Below are 22,344 nucleotides of genomic sequence, written 5' to 3' on the forward strand. Positions count from 1 at the left end.
CAATGTACTAATAGAAATATAGGGTCAGTTGGTAAATATCTTGAAATTTAGAATATAGACATTTATTATTTATTAATATATGCTACTTCATATTTATATATGCGGGCTTCATAACTTTAATGCTGTGTATAGATAAAACGTGAAATTAAATCGAATAAACATATTTTACCATTATATGTATGTGTATATGTATATATATATATATATATAAAATATAAAATATATTTTAGTCATCGACATACAGACCTGTTTCGTTGTTTCACAACTCATCAGTGCCGCTAGACTAACACCTCTCCCAAGCCGAGGATCGAACCTAGAACCGTCGTGATGACAGTCGGCAGTTCTACCCCTTGTACTACGGAATCGGTGGCCGAAATAAACTTGTCCGAACGATTATTTAAATAAACATTCGTCCGCTACTCGTAGAGGGCTCAAACGTTTGTTTGTAAACAAATCGCGAGCTTCGCATTATTTCAGCTAAATTAAGTAGCGAGTAAGATAATTTACGAGAGTGCTCTACCAAAGTAGGTATATTATATATAGATATATTATATACATATATAGATATAATATATATATATGTATATTATATATAATATATATACATATATATACGATGAGCGTGCAATAAGTAGTGCGCCTGATACACTTTCAGTTGGGTGATATAACTAAATACGAATTGTTATATAAATCAGCAGCTTCATTTAAAGTTTAATAAGATAATTGCAATATAAAAACGCTTAAATTATTGAAAGGTTTACAAAATCCAATAATATTCAATCACATTATTAATACTTGTCAAGTCGAAATGTATGCGTTGAAAAAATTGTGGCATAACTAGTAAGGTAAGTCTACAGTGATCAGCCATGATCAAACATTACATGTATTTATTCATTTAGTAAGTTTGTTTTTACATTGTTATTTAAGAATAAGCGCCTGTTTATGTTAGAAGTCAAAACATATATAACATATGTTTAAAATAAGCCCGTTTATTGTTTTCCAGAGAACTTAGTGGTTAGAAAAACATGCAAACACCTATATTATTTTCGCCGTGATTTTAAAATTATATTTATAAACATACACTCATAGGAACACTTATACACACAATGACACTTTCACACACACACACACACACACACACACACACACACACACACACACATATATATATATAAATATATGTATGCCTATATATATATATGTATGCATGTATATATATATATATATATATATATATATATATATATATATATATATACGAGCAAGCAGTTAATAAAACATGTTAAAAAACACTTTGAAAAAGAGTTAAACAAATATTTAATCTGAAAAGGAAACACTTGATAAGTTGATAGTCCTTAATCCGCGGAGTTTTGAAGAAATGATTTCCTTCTCATCAGAGGGTAGGAATTAGCAAAATGCGAGCTCGGATTTTGCATATAAAAGTATTTGATGAAATAACAATAAGTCAAAGATCTAATTTGATAACAAAAAAGTGAAGCCGAGGGAATATTGTAAAGAAAAGGGTGATTACACGTAAATGAATTATCTGGTGAAAGATAAATAATCCAATGACGATAAAATCCTAAAATATAACTTCAAGAAAGTTAATTGTAAATTTTATTATATATATATATATATATATATATATATATATATATATGATTGTTGCAACTTTCCAGATGATCGCCGTCACATTTAGTTCTCGCAATCTCTATGCCATCTTAGATGATCTGCACTCCAGATTTGCACATCTTTATGCAGATGTGACCTTCAAAATGAGCAATTTCCACTGAATTGACTTCCTCTGAACGTTGAAGGGTATTCCTGTGAACAATCAATCTTCTCAAACCAGCAGTAGATTTGCAAATTTTGCTGCATATTAAAAAAAATCGTTTTCTTTGGAGTAATAGCTACAAAGTTTACCTGTACAGGAGTTTTGTGCGACTTAAGGTGGATGACGTAGCCAGCTTTTGACAAAAGCAGTCGTTCACAAGTGTCGCATTTCCACATCTGTGTGTCATGGTTAAGACCATTCATTAAACCGTTGCGAAGTTATCGTCCCAGATTGATGTGGGTCTGCTTTCTTTTCTCTAGAGCATCACAACTTTCACGTAAAAGCGTTCGCCACTTCGGCCTTTGCAGAATAAGTTCTTCCCATGTGTCGATGTCGATTTGTAAGACTTTCAAATCTTTATTTGTAGAGTCTCTTAACCTCTCCCTAGGCTTGTGTTGAGGTCGCTTGCCATTTTCCAGATTCGCGAGAAAAATTAGTTTTGGCAGCCTACAATTTTTCATTCGAACTAAGTGGCCCATCCAACGCATGTCAGATCTGAATACAAGGATCTTACCACTAGAGCAACATGCTCTCACAAGGACTTCATTATCGGGTACTTGTTCTTGCCACTTGATGTTTAAGATGGGTTTCAAGCAAAGCTATCCATTATATGCTGCATATCGATCTTAGTGTGCGTCAAAAACACAGCATCGACTGCATACAGTAACTCCTTGGCCAAGACATGATACAGCTTGGTTCTATTTAAATATTAAAAAAATGCGACCTGTTTTCCGAAACTTTTACATAACATCTTTATCGCAATCCCAAAACGCATGAGCAAGTAGAGCAGCAAATATATAGAGAAAAGAGTAGGGTCAGGAATACCAACTTGTTTGACACCATTGTTAACTGGGATTGAATCGGAAATTTTCCATTAAACGAGACTCGAGCTTTCATGTCACTGTGCAGTTCCATGAACATTCTACCAAAGGTTGGAGCACACCCTATATTCTCTAAGATCAACCAGAGAACATCCCTGTTAACGGTGTCAACTGTTTTGGTTAGATCTACGAACACTGTATATATGCATACACACATACATATATACATACATGCATGCATGCATACATACACCCTCATAATATGTTAATGATTATTATCAGACATTAATTAAGTTTATTATCAGACATTAATTCAGGAAAAATCCTTCGAAAAATCGCAAACAACATATTATATTATTGAATTACGGTGAATACATAGTTTTGTTTTCAACATGTATCTGTTTTTTATTCAAGTGTACGAACGAAGATATCGTTTTGTATAAAATATATAATTAACAAATGCTACTTAATATTAAATATACATTAATCTCTTCATTAAATACATTCTGAAATACTAATTCCTTTGATTCAGATATTGTTGAACAATTCTCATCAATAGAGTCCACACACCAAAATTCGGATGTGTTAATAGGAAGTTTTACGTCCTTACCGATTGTCAAAGTTCACTCCTAAAATTTTAAAATATATTAGATCTGAATGCAGATCCGAAAAAAAACGGTTTTAAAACATGTGACAGTAGCATGCACTAATGTATATTAAACAAGTTTCAAATATGGAGATGTTTAAATATGTATTCATAAAATAAGTGCATATTAGACGATGTGCATGTCATATTTACTTCTAAAATTTGTCCATATCATAATAAGATCGTGTTAAACTGTGCTCATATAAAACTGTAGGCATTTTACGATTATTGATACATTTTGTTCTATTAAAAGCATAGCAGACTAGAATGTTTATGTGCACCTCATACTATATGCATGTTAAATTTTGTGCATGTTAGACTATCTGCATGTCAAATCATGTATCTGTTATACTATTTGCATGTTAACGTATATATATACATGGAACAAAGCGCATATGTAACTCTGTGCGTATCAATCAATGTATCATTGATGATCATCTGTGTAGTTGGTTCTATAGATAAATGGATGTTTTCGTGTGAAGTGTAAAAACTGTTCTCATAGATTAAATTTACACTACATCTCTTAGGTTACATTTCTCAATATCGATAGAACAAAATAACATCGATACCTTTAACATTTTACAGAAGAAAAATCCATAATTCTTATGAAATTGTTAGTAGTTACGCACCATATTAACACTTCTATTTAAAACCCAAACTAATAAACACAGTGGATAAATATTGGTTTGACACGTATACAGCACTGAAGGGACACTATTTTTAAGGAGACTAAAATAAAATTACACGTTATACTGTATGGGATCATGCTTTAGATTGTAAGTGAAAATAGCGTCTGGAAAATCTCACTGCGTACGATGCAAAACCTATGCTGCTTGGGTTAAATATAACATCGTCTTGAATTCATTCATTATTTTAATGACAGAGCAGAGATTTATTTTTTTAAAACGTGTGGGTTACTCAAGAGTGCTTAATTGCAAACACAATGCCCTTTGTTCTGTATTATAAACAATCAATTAACAAATAAGTATTGACATGGATAATAGAAGTAATGCTTGTACCACGCAGTCCTACATCTCCTTGATCGACAATGTTTGGATTCAGTGTCATGTATTACTTGAATATGAGAATAGAACACATTTAATACAGACGAAGCTAAAAGTTGCTTTAATTCAGGGATCTAAAGGAAACGGGGCGTTAATGTATTTATTTCTTATTATATGATGTAACAAAATGTATAATCAACATTGACAGTTTTTCTTAGAGTCGATGCCATGCATCACTGAAATCAGCAAACGGTTAAGGAGAATGTGTATGTAACTGGTTAATGTAATGAGCTATATAGACAATTAGCCTTCATGATCTGCTAACCCATTAGCACTCATTTCAATACAATATACATTTACATAAACGCAGTTTCAGCCTTTTCAATGATAAATGAAGTTGACAGTAGAGACCTTCCTGTTATCCGGAATATAACATGCATGGGAGAAAGCGTGATTTAGTAACAAACGTGTAGAAATTGGTCTTTATGCTCGTCACAATGTTAAATTGAAACAGAGAACTCCAAAAATTCGTTGTGGAACGATAAAGTTGTCGCCCTAAATAAAACAACACTACAGCTTTATTTCAAACACTTTTATTGAAAGCATCAATTCAGGAAAACTAACTACATAGTAGAGCTGACATTTCAACATAATCAATGTAGCTGCATTCAACCTCAATCCCCCGATGGGCTCCGGAACAGAGAGCCTGTCCTTTTTCAGAAGTGCCGGCGAGAACCAATCGATGATTAAACCGACGGTAAGGATCGGTCAACCTTTGGTGTTTTGTAAGTCACTTTTTATTGTTCCCGTCGTATGAAGAAACGAAGTAGACCAGCGAGTTAAGATTGGGGGAGGAGCAGGCCAATAATATAAAGTGCAAAGTCGTCGCATTTCTTTCTAAAGCCAAGCCTGAATCTCTTGGGATTTATGGAGAGCGTATTCCTTTGTTTAAGTGTAATTTTCGACTATCAGGACATCTTTTATCTCACTAAAATAATATACACTATTATTTATTTTAACTTTATTATATTTATTAATAGAAATATAAAATGATTATAAGTTTTTCTAGAGTGAACATGTACATAGATTGTGCATTTTTTTCTTCAGATTCATTTTTAAATACATTCTGGCATTAATTTTTCATTAAAATTATGGTGTTTATTTCACAGTTTATTAAATTTTTAATTGGATATTTGTATTATTTTACTTGGTGTACACATCTTTCAAGTAAGTCATCCTTTATTTCTGACGTAATATAACCATCAGATGTGGTATTCCGTGGAAATACATTTTAGCGAAACAATTGTTTTAGCTCCTTTCTTGTTTAATATTGAAGACGTCATCATGACGATACCCTTCAATCATATAGTCTTTTATTTATTTATTTTTTAGAAAGGGCAGATGAATTGTAGGATTACGTTACATTTAGTGCAATATAAAACTAAAAAAAAAGCAAAGAAAACAATGGTTATTGAAATAATGTACATATAATTCTGACTCTAAAAATTTATTCCATTTATTTCTTACTAACTGTACTCGCCCACGTGTTTTTGTGGATTAGTACACATGGGGAAAATGTTGAGGGTTACGGAAATGCCCTCCCCCTTTGAAATCCGCACAGGACCCCTGTTTTTTTTTCTTTTATCACGTTAATCGCGTCGATTACAAACTTTACACGTATGAGTTTAAAAAAAAACAAATGTCTTTTAAAATAAGTTTTTAATGATTTAATAGTTTAGTATATGCGTTATTTTGTGGGGGAGGTAATGTGACAACGGGAATACTCTGGCCCAATCACCGCAAAATATACATTGCGCCCATCAAATTTAAAAAAATGTGAAACTTGAAATAAAATGAAACGTCAATTATTTACTTAGTCGTTTAATTATTGTTGTTGTTGATGATGATGATGATGATGATGATGATGATGATGATGATGATGATTTTACTGCACTTTTCTTTGTTTAAGCACGCATTTACCAGGAAACAAGAATTACTATTTCGTTATCCTTCTTACTAAAACAAAATTAATATTCCTAGTAGTGTTCCCATGCGTATCTGCTTGAATTACTATTTCCGATTTTCCTGACCCTAGTGTCTCCCAATTTTTATTCTGCTAAAATTTTAATCACGTGATTGCGGTCCACCGACAATAAAATAAACCATTCATTTTATTATCGCTTGTTATAGATTTACCTGAATACTATATTAAAAATCAATTAATTGGTAGTTATGAACTTTAGTTACCTGGCTGGCGGGTGTTTTGTAACTATTCTGTAGTTTTACCTAACAATTTAATAAAGTAAAAAAGATATCGTAAAACTTGAATTTATATATAGAGATAATCATTATATATATATATATATATATATATATATATATATATATATATATATATATATATATATATATATATATATATATTCTTACTCGGGGGATTGACCTTGAGAAATAAAGGGCCGTTTTAATAAATGCACCATAAATGTGTAAGTATAACACAAATCAGGTAAAATTGCGGATGATGCTCTGTTTAAGGTTTTTCTTAAAATTGAACCAAAATTTAAAGTTCGTTCCATTTTAATCTTTATTTTTTATTGTGCTCCCCCACCCACCCCCCCAAAAAAACGAAAATAATCGAAAGAATAAGATTTAACAATCGATCTTTATATCAATGCTTAATAAAACAGAGCATTCTCCGCAAGTTTTATTAGAATTATTCTATACTTTAACCTAACAATTTAAAAAACAGAAGATATTGTAAAACTTGAATTATACTACCGATATACAGCATGCCTATATAAGTGCATAAGTGCCACTTCATTAAGCATATTTATATTTCAAAGGAGCGTTGGAACAATTTTTCAGTTGCGATTGTGCTGTGTTTCCGCAATTTTGACTAATTTTGCAATTATGAATAAATTCGCGTGTACTTCCATAGAAGTAGTATTTTGTCAGTTGCGCTTTATTTTATTATTTTATTTATTACCGTCTTCAAAACAATAAATATAATAGCTGTTCTGATGCTGAACGTTCATGTTAACATAACGAATGCATATGTACAAAAAACACACAACACGCACGCCCATACACATACTATTAGCAAATACACACGCATACAAGAAACCAAAAAAAGCAAACACAAGTGCACATGCTTTTTTATATGTATACACACCAACACACGCGTGTCTGAATTTACGTGGCTGCATGGTTTTATGGCACACACACACACACACACAGACACACACACAAGCGCACACATGTACATAAAGATGGACTCACTAAAGCAAGCAAAAAAAAAACACGCACGAACATATATATGTATGAACATGTGCACATGTATGTGTAGAATCAAGAAAATCTCGCGCAAGTTGTTGCGGTTTATTGGTTTAATTGCGCACATACACATGCACGAACACACACACGCAAGTACACAAAAACAAAGCACACACGCACACGAAAGTGTATGTGTGTAAACACAAGCACACGCGCGCGGAAGTTTATTAGTTTAATGGCACACGCTCACTGCAGCTTTATTTTTTATGTATAAACACATGTTTAATGCGATAAGTTATACGATAGAACGTTTCTCTTTCGTATGCATATAATCGGAAGAGATCATATTACAATACAATTGAGCGTTCGGCTTTGAGGCTGATGCATTTAATCGAGAATGTATGAATGCTTAGAATTTAGCCAATCTAATTTCAGTGAATATGTAAAAGGAAACATTCTTATTTGTGTATATGAAAAGTTGTAAGCGTATGCGATGTACATGAATTCAGTAGCTAGTTAATGACGGCGTAAACCCAGTAAAGTTAGAAAAAGTATACCATCACGCGTTGAAGAATGGAGTTATAAGAGTGCTTATGGAATAGGGTTAAAATTGGAAGAAGTTCCTCTGTAGTTCATGACGATGCTGCTGATATCGATCTTAAAAATAAATGTAATTTTTTAATATAACGAATTACTGCCTCTAAAATGTCGTTTTACAGTTAAAAGATGTAATGCTAATAGTGCAAACATACTCAATTTGTATGCAGCATCTACTGTTTTAAACCTACGGTATTTTGGTCCAGACGGGAAAAATTGCGCCTCCATTATTTTATATAGAACCAAATTACATATGTTCTCTATGTCCACAATATGCAAAACTGGCTGATAATTTCTATTGAGTCTCATAAATTTAAAAACAATCTTCACTACCGATAAGATACGAAATGCTCATATTTAATTAAAACAATGTTTTACACGCGTTCTTGCGATTAAAACATAGAAAATTGGCGGATAAGCAGTTCTACATCCTGAACATGAAACGGTTTTAGAAAAATTACAGCCAATGGGATTTATACATATTTATATAGAAATTATTTGTTATTTTAATCATAACGCATTCTACCTGATATTTAAAATCCTATGGTATTGCACAACCGTTATTATTGTGTTTAAAGACAAGAAAAATCGGAACAATCGCAACGATCCATAAAAAATTAGAGGTGTTTTTTTTTTTAATCTGGAACGAAGTTTTTAATTAAGTTTCAAAATATTGAGCTACTTTTTGAGATTTATTCTCATCAAATCAATAAGTTATATAAAATATATTTTATTTATAAAACATTCATTGCTTTTTCCCCCATTGCACATAGCAATCCATTTTTAATGTTGGGAATCACGTTACATTTTACCATTTTACTACGTAATACGTTATACTAAAAACATTGTGCAACAATTAAATATAGAGGTCTTAGAAATATAGCTATTATATTCGCATATAAATAGTACTAGCTTTTTAAATTTCTCGTAGGACTATGAAACTTTCTTTAAGCTTCAATTTCCAGGAAGATGCTTGAAAACAAACGCTTTTTGTGAAAACCAAATAACCATATTACATATTTATATAAACAATATAGGGATTGAAAGTTTACTACATACTTCGCGAAGTAGTTTGATTTTCTCGCTTTATTGAAAAGTCACTATTTTTTTATTTAGACATTACGAAATTCTGAATAATAATAAACGAAAACTTTATATAATCAGTCGATATAGAAGATCGTTTAATATTTAGCTTTTTCATAAACTTCTTATAAAGTCAAGCGCGACTGTTGCCAAAGTTGAAAATACACACGCATTTGAGATTTTTGTAGATTTATACATAAATAAGTTATATATTTTAATATATACCTCACAGTTGAAAATAAAACCACACCGATGTTTACGTCAATTGCTAAACATATCTTCGGGTAAAAATTAAGATTGTAAAAATAAAACAATTAAAGTAAAAGCCAACGCAAAATCATAATTGAATTTTAAAAAGAATAACTACAGGAATAAAATACTAAACAAAGCAAGCATATATGTACAACTTAATAAATAAAAGATTGTAAGAAATAATAAAATATCGTAACGCTGGCAGAAATCATAATAAATAAGCCTAGAAAATTAAAAAAAAAACAGCATATGTAAAACCATTATATACTTGTATGTGAAAAACTTTCTCCTATTTACTTCACGTTAATATGTTTTACTCGCGTACAAATATAATATTAAAATGTATAACGCACATTTTAATAAAAGCCTTTGGATTGAAACTTTGACGTTTAGGAATTTATTTCAAGAGGAATTTTTAGCAGAAGATTACAATAACTCACTGTATGAATTAAAAACGGTTCTTACAGCAATAAATCGGATAACTCATCTGTAATCTGATGGAATACGAACGTGTAATTAATTTCATTTCAGTAAAATGTACATGTAAGTTACAATTATATATTGCTAAGTATATGTAATTGTTTTTGAGGCAATTGCTTTACGTATATTTTTTTTTCAGAAAACACCTATACATAGTCAAATATTATATTTCAGTTATACATTTACTGTCATTGAGCAATCATTAATTCAAACACTTTCCAACAATCAAAACTTCCCATCTACTGTAAACGGGGGATCGGAACTGTTTGTTTGGTTATCTTTCAGATGCAAGGTTCATTGTTTACTTGCGGTTTTAACGATGTAAGATTCCGTTGTACGGAAGACCAAATCGGCCAAAATGTCTATGATGTTTTATTGGCGCTTTTCTTCGTATTTTTAATAACATTTTTTTGCACCATTTACAAGTTCTTTTTACAAATAATTTTTTTAATACTGTAATAGTAAAATAAAGATACATTTATTAATTATACGGAAAAGTATCTCGTAATGTTTTCACACGAGATTTTTTTCCTGTTGATTTCTCTTCTTTTTTTTAATATTAAAATTGATTTACTATTTAAAGTGATTTTAAAGCCTTTAACATGACGGGGGTTATAATGAAAACCAAATTACCGTTTAAATTAAAATAATCTTTATTAGAAATTTGTAACAAAATAACAAAATTATAAAACTATTAGATTAAAATTGAGAACTTTTAATTAAACAACGTGAACATTTTATAATGAGTGTTTTCATGAAATGTATTTTTAATAATAAAAAAATAATAATCTTTATTAGAAATTTGTAACAAAATAACAAAATTAAATAACGTGAACATTTTATAATGAGTGTTTTCATGAAATGTATTTTTAATAATAAAAAAAGTGAACTTTTTTTACTTAAACTTCATAAAAAAAAAACGTATCCAATATAGAATGTTACTAAAATAATTTTCCTTTATTCGCCGCCGCCAAAGAAATTCCTGCAGATGACTGTTGAAATTTGCACGACTAGTTCCTCGCATCGCTCTGAATTTGGCTTTCCAGATACTCCAGCTACCCTTAATGCGATTTGTTTGAATGGTGGGGTCATTCGGATCTGTAAAATTATAGGTGTGATTTACCACATCATGGTTGGGCAGGGTACTATATGCTTATATATATAAACTTGTAAATGGTGCAAAAAAATGTTATTAAAAAATACGAAGAAAAGCGCCAATAAAAACATCGTAGACGTATATTATCATTTAAACAGTATATCAATTTAAATATTTAAATTCAATAAATGACTTTAAATATTTAAATTATGGCCGATTTGGTCTTCCGTACAACGGAATCTTACATCGTTACAACCGCAAGTAAACAAGGAACCTTGCATCTGAAAGATAACCGTTTGTTTGGAGACTCGCCTCTTACATTAGAGTTAACAAATAGAACCCTCCCCAAATTTCCCTATGCGAACTGGTCAAAGTTGATAATCTGAAAATACACTTTTCTCATGCCTGCGATATAATCATATATTAAATATCTTGAGGTCTAGTGAATCTGATCTCATCCATGCTAAACTAATCAAGTAATGCTCGGCTGAGCAAGCCCACGTACTCTCCAAACCCTACATCTGCCTTGCCGAGTCTTGCATATCTAATAGCTGGAAGCTGACCTTTGTTATACCAGAGTACGCTAATTCTGCCGACAGGAGTGACCCTCTGAATTATCGCCCTGCAAGTCCCGTCTCCCTTTTCTGCTGAAATCCTTGAGAGTGAATTAATCAAGCACTATTTCAACACTTCGCAAAACCTGTATCTCTTGATATATCAACTTCCTTTGGCAAAATCTAGCAGGAACGGTTACTAATTAAACATAAATATGATCGAATACTAAATAAAATGTGATCCTTCTTAAATAATAGGTCCATCGAGATTGCCATTAATTGACGTCCATCCAAGCAGGATAACATGAATAAGAGAGTGCCGCAGAGGTCGATTCTTGAACCGCTATGTTTCCTTATATAAATTAACGACGAATCTAATAACACTGTGCTCGAGATGAGTATATCTGCTGATTATACAACGCTCTATAACATCCGCGAGGTACATTCACGTGTTTACACAAATGTACGACAATGGCAGGATCCTTACAAAAAAGAACAACAGACCGTAGTGAAATGAATGGTAACATTACTGTTAGTATCTATGACAAATAAACCTCTATCTGAGAAGTAGTTCTTAACATTTCTTTTCACAGGGAACGAGAATTGAAATGAATACATTGCTAATTTACTGCTTGATAGTTGGCTACTCAGATCTGACAGTATCCTCTCCCTCTACCAGGCAACCATTCACGTATGCATGGAGTAGTGTGCAAAGTTATTTGCTACCAGTCTTTCCCACGTGGATAGGATCTAAACTAAGTTTCTAATCAAATAGGTCTGGTTTTGTCAACTTATCTCTGTGTGTATGTTTTACAATTATTTAAATTAATTGTGCTCTTATGAACGCATTCCACTTGTAGTCCCATCAACGTGCACATCTTTAACAACCCCGTTTAGTAATAATTCACACCGTTTACTATTCGTATTTCTAAATTACAGAAAGTTTTCTACTGGAATAGTTTCTTTTTCTCGAACAGTTAGACTTTCAATTTTTTTCCAGCTACCACCTTTCCTAAATGCAGATATATGCAGAAGTTTAAATGTAACGTACACCAAAATTTTGTAAATGTATTTTAGGCATGGTCTTGAAGAGAAGCTGCTTACATCTAATTGGCAATCTGCCTTGTTTTGAGCGAACGTGAGTAAAAAAATTGTTCGTGCCAATTTTAATCTAAGGAATTTCTTATAAACTTTACCAAAATAAAATTACCTTCGGCGTGTTCTACAAATGTCGCTTAAACCATAACCATATATCGCTTTTAATTTAAAGGATAGACTGTCAAGAATAATGTCTCATTTTTTTTTTTATTTACATCGCATGGTGTGAAAGTGATTGCAAATTGCATTGTGATGATAACTGAATTTACGTATTAATGACGTAAATGTTAATCTTTCTGTTGCGTGTTATTAATTTTTTTTAGAAGAATTGAGCCGATAAGCTTTCATTGGCGTCTGTTTAACGTATATAACTCCGGTGGAGTTTTGATGGATTTGACACTTTTTGAGTGGCGATTTTTTTGTGTGTGTAATGCATACATTATAGTACAAAATTGTAATGAAAACAAGTAATTCGTCCCAAATACTCTCGAATATATTATAAGATATAACATCAAGCGAAAAACATAGTATCAAAAAAAGAAAAATTGAACAGCATACATATAAAAATACATTTTAGCTTATCGATATTATAAACAGAAAAATCAATATCGTGAATCATGAAAGTAAAAGACAACATCACGGTAGTTACATAGCACATTAATCATAATAAAGTGGACCCTTTGTTAACGTTTAGCAGCTTTATACTTTCGCTTATCCTATTTTGCTTTGAAGTCCTCTCAATTTACGAGTTATAGTTCCGACAAAGAAAATATTCCTGTTTTCCGAGTTCAAAGATTGATAATTGTAAATTATGAATCAGTGTCAAAAAGACAAACAAACAAAATCAAATTGAGCGCACGATCGTCTTCGAAACTATATTCATTTTATTAAAATTAAGAATAACCGTTGACAATAATAGACTTTCGAATATGATCTCTCATCAGTACGCAAAGAGTGATGGAAAAAGGTTTAAGACATTAAAATAAACTAGCATTATTGTAGTAAGACGGATTATCCTTACTGATTTTTATTAGACATTTTATTTTAAACCATTCATCGCCAAAATTCAACATGCCCACATATGTACTGACGTACTTAAATCGCCTAAGGCAGGGGTTCTCAACCAGGGTCCACATGGACCCTAGGGGTTCATGCAATATTTCTCGGGGTCCACAAGCAAAACATAAACAATGGGGGTCCACAACGATGTTTTGGTGGTCCATGAAGAAAACCAACTCGGAATTGCTTTTTTTATAAAAATTTAATTTATACTGTAATTTTGTATAGTATTTTTTCAATCATTCAATTTTTTTTAACTATAATATTTCTATTTACCAGATTTACCTCAAACATTTACCTTGCACTCTATTTCTAAACATGTGTTTTATTTGTCGAAAATTCATAAAAATGAATAGCAATATATATAGTTAGATATTATGAACTGCAGTAATTGTATTACCAGCTGTGTGTTTATATAATATATACATGTATGTATGCATATATATATATATATATATATGTTTATTTTTCAGACATCCCATGACTACTCCAAGTAAAAAGAAGTACCGACAGTACTCCGTTGAATATTAGTCTTACGAATTTATTCCAGCACCACATAATGAATCGAAACAAATGTGCGTCATATGTATGGATGTACTTACAAATGATAGCATGAAACCTTCCAAGCTAAAAGTCCACCTAGAAAAGAAGCAAACAGGAAAGAAAGATAAACCAGTAGAATACTTGAAAAAACTTCATGATGATTTCCAAGTTCGAAAAACACTGTCTCAATTGTTTAATAACAAAGTGAGTAAAATGGGTGATGGTTTACTGGCATGAAATATGAAATTAGCAAAATAATAGCAAAGGCAGGAAAATGGCATAATGTTGTTGAAACAGCAGTGTCTGTTATAATTTCGTGAGTTATGAAACAAAATGCCAGTGAAATTTCTAATTCCATCCTTTAAGCAACTCTTCTGTGTCAGGACGCATTGGGGAAATGGCAGAGGATGACGAAAAACAAATGATAGCACGTTTGCAAGTGAAACAGTTTTCCCTTCAACTTGATGAATCCACTTTAAGAGATAATGAGGCCATTTTATTAGCATATGTTAGATTTAACAGTGATGAAGGACCCTAAGAGGAAATGCTTTTTGCTAGAAGTCTAGTGACAAGACACAAGGTGAAACGATTTTCTTTTGCTGAAATTGTTACTTAGTTCCAGGAAAATAACATTCCCCTAAAAAATATAATCGCTTGTGCTACTGATAGTGCAAGTTTGATGGCAGGCAGATACAAAGGGCTTATTGCACATTTAAAAAAAGCTGTCCCGCAAGTATTTTGTATTCACTGCGTGATACACCGTCAACACTTACTTGAAAATAAAATGAGTGCACGTCTGCATGATGCCTTTACTGCCGTAATACAAGTAGTTAACCATGTTAAATCAAATTCTCTCAGAGACCGCCTTTTTAAGTAATTATGTAAGCAAAATGGAGAAGAGTTCGAGCGGCTTGTATTACGTACAGAGGTGTGATGGCTATCAAAGGGGAATTGTCTTCAGAATTCCATTGCATTTGGGATTTTATTGTTTCCTTTCTTGCTAACAAACAACTTGGAGAACAGCTGCTTGCAAATAAATTTTATGTGTTTTTCTTATCAGATATATTTGAAAAACTGAATTCACTTAATAAACAGCTCCAAGGAAAAGATTCTGATCGGATATCTAGTAAAAGTGTTATTGCTGCTTTTATGAGAAAACTACAATTGTATATGAATAACATCAGTCGTCGTGCATTTGAACAGTTTCCTTGTTTGGCCTCTGTTAGCAGCGATTTGCAAGATGAAGATCTTGCATTATATGCTGAATATATGGAAAGTATGCATGCAGATATGCAAAATCGGTTTAGTGACCGACTCATGATGGTTATACCGACTTGGGTTTCAATTCCTTTTGAAGTTAATGTTGCCGATATAGATATATCATTGCAAGTGCCTATCATTGAATTATAGAGTGATGAAATTATGCGTGCAAACTTCAAAGATGGAAAGTACAATGTATGGAAGACAAATGATGTTGCTACAAAGTACCTTTTGTTCTGGGATAAAGCACATCTCAACGTTATTGCTTTTCTAACATCTTATCTTGTTGAATCGGGATTTAGTTTTGTTTCGCAACTATTATCAAAAGCTTGCAATAGACTTGCCATTGTGAAAAGAGGGCACTTTTGATTATCATTAACATCGATGGAACCAGATATAAAGAAACTCGCCGAGCAGCGTCAACCACAGGTATCTCACTGAATAAAATTTCTATGTATTTTTTTTAATTACACATTCCACTTGAACGGTTTATCAAAAAGTTTAATCAGTGTACATAAATTATGCAGTGAATTCAATTGCCTGAAAAGCTCTGATCTCTGTCGGCTTGGCCATGGAAGAAACATTGTAATATTTTAATACAATATATTGATAAAGAGTTATTATCACTCTAATTTAGATTATTATTATTATTATTATTATTATTATTATTATTATTATTATCATTATTATCATAATTATTATAGTTGTTGTAGAATACTTTATTTGCTTTGAATTAGTTTTCTCTTAAAAGTAAAGCTTAATCTCTTGTTCTCTTCTCTTCTATCCTCTATCCGTTCTTCTATCTTCTCTTCTCTTCTCTATATAAATAAAATTAACTCATTTTTCCCCGCGTGAGGTGGGCCTTAATAGGATTAAAAATCAAGGCATTACATGCAAACATGTGCACAAACTGCAGCATAGGATCTGACGTGTGCTATAGGCCTATTAGCATTACACTTCCTCTATAACCGTAGATTCCTATATTTTTCCCGGTGAGAGTTCACTACCAAAACCGGTTAGAATCAATGGAAATTGTAAACAAAATTTCTCTATTAAATTCCTACTACTCCTGCTACCACTTAACACCGCCGAGAATGCGTCCACAAGGAACATTTGGATTAAACACCGGTTTGGAATCGTAAAAGGTTATAAAACGCATTACTTGCCTTTTTTTTCACTTCTCTCCCATCAAAAAACAAGAATTACGGCCCGATTAACATTATCGTTTTACCTTTTTGCTTTTTCCCCCTAATACGTAGAACCCAAACTGCGTGACAACTCGGATGTTACTTCCGGTTTTGAAAACTCTAATCGCGGAATCTGACTATGAGCTTTATTTATTACTACTTCACACTAAAAACTTATTATTAAATAAATAAATAAATAAATTTTGTTACCATTTATTGTTCGACCGCACCGATACCATGATATTACTTGCATTTTACTTAAAAAACAAAACAAAATACAAATAAATAAATAAACCCGCTAAACGTCCGATTAAGATCACATTGTTTTGTTTTGCATTTCTTCATTCCGTAAGATGCACACTGCCAGACTACTAAGGTTATACTTCCGGTTTTGACGAGTCCAACCCAGGAATCTAACTATGAACTTCATTTATTACTGCTTTCAACTAAACAATTTTTTAACTCAAACATTTACGTACTGCAAGAGTGCCACTTCTTACATTTTCGCAAATGCGAGTCGATTGCTGTACTAAGAATATAAGAAACATGCATTTCCTCTTTTTATTAGACTTTTCCATTACACCAAATTGAGCCACAGCAACGCGTGGCAGGATAAAGCTAGTTATATAATATTTATTTGATTATTAAAACCTCAAAATTTGTATTAGTGAAAAATAAAAGATTGTCTTATGACCAATAGTTATGAAGGGGTCCACCAAGATAAAAAGAAGGGAAAAGGGGTCCATGAATAAAAAAAAGTTGAGAACCTAAGGGGATTCGGCGATTACTTCGCGGATGACGGCGGTGAGCTGGGTTTAATGTTGTCGGATATTATGCTTGTGATTTTCTCGGCGAATGATTAAACGAAGCCCATCTCTTTCAGATTGGGGAAAAGGGGGTTAATGAGCGGAATGTACAAAGTCTTTCCAATCCTTTTGAAGCCAAGCGTGAGTCTTTTTGCACGTGTGAACTGGTGCCAATTCTTCCTGTCAAACCCATCGTCTACTGTGGGTCACGTTAGAGTACCAGAAGATTAGAAAACGTTTCAGCACATCACTTTGGTGTTAACTTTAAATCCACCTGCAGAGAAGTGAGATGACAGGATGTGTCTCTCATTTGAAATCACACCAAATACCATTACCCTGGCCGGAAACTTTCTTTTCTTTACCCTCGGTATGGTCCTGTTATTCGTGAAACTCTAGCAATGCATTTTGTGCGTGCTGGCAATGGTCCAGTTGTCATGACTTGGATCGGTAGACAGTATGACGTGTACAGCGGGGCATCTCTGGTCTCGCTCGTTGAAGATCGTTTCACTTTCAGATATGATATAAGGACCCTTTTGCTTTTGGGATTTATACACAACTGGCTAACAAGTTGATCGTCTTAACCTAAAAAAGGAAAATCGTAAAGGAAATCATGTGGCCTTTTCTATAGCGACAATTTTATTTTTCCACCCTGTATTTTAATGAATATCGGTTGTGATTCGATTAAATATTGAATATTATGATGCACAATAATATATGCCAATTAACTATGATATACATTAAACCATATAAAAACGGCACTAACAATATGCGTTTTAACAGGCTTCCTCCAAAAGAGAAAGTTCCATGTGAATATGAAATATACTCGTTAAGTAGATAGCGACGTTGTTACAACTTCTGTAGAACAACCTGATTTGAATAGGAAAATTAAATGTTCTGTGTTTCATATGCATAAGGGGAATATTTGTGTTTAATATTTCATTATATACTTTGTACAGCCCTGCACTGAATGTTCAACTATTCCATGACATTTGTCGTTTAATGAAATGCTAATAAAGTAGTTTGTTATACACTTTCGAGAATTGCTTAAATAAAGATTATCGAATGTATACTCCGCATAAAGAATGTCGTTTTAAAATCCATGTTATTATGGATTTGTCCCTAGCAAAACATGGTTAATATGAATAGCTATGTCAATAGTAAACAACTTATGTTTAATGTTAATGTTATTTTATCAAGCACAGCTTTAGTTTACGCAAAAATAAATTATCATAAAACAGATGCAATTATTGTTAAGTGAATGAACGCTTAGCAGTTATATTTACAGATACATATAAGAGTTATGAAACTGGTGAAAAAGAAATTGTGTATAATTTCTGAACAAACACATTTGCAATCGAAAATAAATTTTGAAACGTCAAGGAACTCTTAAGAAATAATAATACAAAAATTAACTGTCGATGGTAGGTCATGCGGTGCAATTAAAGGAATTCTAAAAAGAATTGAAAATAAAACTATTTTCAACGAAAGTAGCACAACCATTATGCAGAAAATGCAGACGATTATTATATTAGATAGAAAAAATACGATTATTTTTAATCCGGTAAAGAATATTCAAACTAAAAAACATGTTCAACATTCAATCCAAGAATTGAATTATTACACTTAGGCAACTGTTGAAGAAGTAATTATCAATAATTTCTGAACAGGTACATTTAAAATCAAAAATAAATCCTGAAACGTCGAGGAACACTTAAGAAATAAAATCCTTAAAGTGTTTTAATAATATTTTTTCGCTAATTTCATTGATTCATTTACCACACGTACATATATTTCCAACACACGTGTATAACTTGTAACTTTAAGAAGGTTTATGATAATGTTGCATCTTATAATTTTCCAAATAATAAATTACTTTTACGCGTTTATTTTAAATATTGTGTTTTCCGATGAAAATATGCCGGCAACATCTCTATTGAAAAATAACGTTTATTTTGCTCCTTAATCTTTAGAAATAAAATTAAAATAACACATAACAGCAAGTGATTTATATCATATAACATGCAACAATCCACAAACACCTGCCGTTTTATTCCGTTCGTATTCTTTTGTAAACAGAATGAACATGGTAACGGATTGTTTTACTATACATTTAATATTGATGAGATTCCACCAGTAGTGATTTATCTATAAGCTATAAAAAAGCTAATATTTTAAAATGGCTTACACGTGCATGTAGAACGGTATTTCCCTGTTCTAATGCATCTATATAAGTATGCATTTCTAGCATGTTATTTCAATACGGAAATCATATGTGTAATGACGTTTTAATTACTTGTACTGAAATTTAAAAAAAAACTTTCTTTTAAAAAAGGCAGAAATATTGCATGAAAAGAATTTATTCTTGTTTCCAAATAGGGTATGATTAAATGAATAATACGATGTGTTTTCGATTTAAAATGTAATTCTTAGTAATTTCTTAATGCACGATTATTTAAAGTTGAAGTAACCTATTCTTTATTTGTAGACACGTTTAGTCAATATAAGAAAAAAACACTGACTGCTTTTGTTAACAAATATAAGTGTTGATTTCGAACTAAATAGTAGTCTAATGCAGTGTTAAGTTCTATACTCAATAGATACTGCATTAAAAAGACTAATATAATACTCTTACTGCATGGTTTACAAAATCAGAAAGCTAACAGCATGTTAGTTTAACTACTTGCCAATATTGAGGAGGTATTGAATTTTACATACATATATCCAAGGCTGAACGGATGCAGCTTAATCCAAGACAAAAGTAAAAATAAACATCAACCCAGAAATATAGTTTAATCCGCAATTTAAAACTGATATAAAGTACGTGTTTAATAATTTGGATGCAGGCATCATTCAATTTATTTTTAAGTTTTAAAGTGTTATTATTAAATACTACTTGTGATGTAAATATTTATTTGCATCGTTTTAGCCTGAATTGTCTTATTTTCGTAGTAATTCATGGAAAATGCATAATATTTTTTTACACAGTGATCACCACGTATCAAGGCCCAGAAGCCACTCAGGGATAAGGGTTATTGCAAGTGCATTACGTTAGTGTGGAGATTTGATGAAGTGTTTACATAAGGGGGCGGTTCATTAGGAATTTGTTAACATTGGACTTGAAGACATCCAAGTTGTAGTCAGGTGGGAAGCAGGCAGACGGAACAGAGTTCCACAGGCGTGCAGTTCTAAGAAAGAAGCTTTGTTCATGGAATCCGCGTTTTGATTTAAGCACAGATATAGAGTGGGGAAAATTTTTCACAGTGGATTCAGCTAGACGGTTGTTTTTCGTGAAAGATTGGCGAGGGGGGGCCAGAGATTGGAGTTCAGACGAGCACCTGCCATGGAAATAACGATAAAACAAGGATAGGCTCGCAACGTCTCTTCTGTGGGAGAGAGGTTGCAGGGTAGAGAAAAGGGCATCCCCCACTAACCCACGAAGTCTATTTTGTACTCTGTCAAGGCAGGATAGGCTGTTTTTAGCAGCTCCTGCCCAGATATGGCAACAGTATTCCATCCTTGGACGTACTTGGCTTTTATATAGATAGAGAATTGCATCAGTAGTGAGATATCTTCTAGAGCGGTAGAAGGACCCCACCATCTTTCCAGCGACCTTGGCAATAGACTTGATGTACGTGTTCCATTTCAGATCAGGCGTAACGGTCAAACTCAGAAGCTTGTCAAAACACGGGGCCCTCTCCCAGACGAGAGCCATCCATCACAATTGATGCAAGATGGGGATCCGAGCGTTGATGATGTAAGGATAGGAGTTTGGTTTTTGATGCATTAAAGGTAACCATCCACATCTTTCCCCACTGAACCACGCGCTCGAGATCAGAGGAGTGAGAATCAGAGAGAACTTTGTCATTTACAGCCTTTGATGTGTTGCCGTAGATGGTCGTGTCATCAGCATAGATGTCAACGAATGATTTAAGTATGTGTTTAGGGATGTCATTGATGTAGATCAGGAAGAGAGTTGGGCCCATGATTGACCCCTGAGGGACTCCAGCATTTATATTGCAGGCCTCCGATTTTTGTCCATCTACCACTACTCTTATGAGCCTATCGGAGAGAAATGATTTAATGATTGAGAAAACATTTCCAGTCATACCGTAGCTGGAAATCTTGTGAAGTAGACCCTTATGCCATACCTTGTCGAAGGTGTTTGATATGTCAAGAGCAATTGCACTAGAAAGAAAGCCTTTGTCGAGAGATTCACTAATCCTTTGGGATATAACCGTCAGCACATTTGCGGTAGATCTTGCAGAGCAGAAACCATGTTGGGTGTCACTAAGAAGGTTATTCCTGCTGAGGGGGTTGATTATTTCTCTATTTAATATGGATTCCAGAAACTTACTCATAACACACAGGAGACTTATTGGTCTTTACTGAGAGGGAGATGACTTATCACCTTAATTCTTAAATACAGGGCAAACTGATGAGGTCTTCCAGGGAGTCGGAAACCACTTCTCCTTAAGGCAGCGCTTAAATAGTTTCGTAAGTATGGGAGCAAGTTCTGGTTGAAGCTTTTTTAACACTATAATGTCATCAGGGACAGTTGCTTTACTGGAATCTAGGTTCTTGATTAGTTTGGCGACCTCATGCACGGATATTTGTATGTTACCTAGCTTGTTCTGTGTTATAGGAGGAAATATGGGGAGTTGATGACATACGTCGCATAGGGGAAAATTAGTTGCAAAGTTCTTTGCAAATAGTTTGACCTTGTCTGCCGCTGACGAGATGACCTCTGGTCC

At 32.8% G+C, this 22,344-nt stretch overlaps 2 protein-coding genes across 8 annotated transcripts in view; one reads left to right on the forward strand and one right to left on the reverse strand.

Moving 5' to 3' along the window:
• The window catches only part of LOC145276819 (uncharacterized), a 694,204-nt gene that overhangs the window by 327,025 nt on the left and 344,835 nt on the right, over nt 1-22,344 (reverse strand). For 2 of the 7 annotated variants that reach the window (XM_080128164.1, XM_080128160.1), the window contains exon 4: nt 14,400-14,436. The exons of the other annotated variants lie outside the window; for them this stretch is intronic. The gene's annotated coding sequence lies outside the window, so the exon portion shown is untranslated. The remainder of the gene's footprint in view (nt 1-14,399; nt 14,437-22,344) is intronic. 7 annotated transcript variants of the gene reach the window in all.
• Nucleotides 15,274-15,750, forward strand: LOC145276583 (protein FAM200C-like). Its single transcript, XM_080127777.1, has one exon. The coding sequence runs from the start codon at nt 15,274-15,276 to the stop codon at nt 15,748-15,750; it is 477 nt and encodes a 158-aa protein (XP_079983903.1).

This window comes from Euprymna scolopes, chromosome 5, assembly GCF_053919585.1.
Source record: "Euprymna scolopes isolate OS-2025 chromosome 5, ASM5391958v1, whole genome shotgun sequence".
NCBI lineage: Eukaryota > Metazoa > Mollusca > Cephalopoda > Sepiida > Sepiolidae > Euprymna > Euprymna scolopes.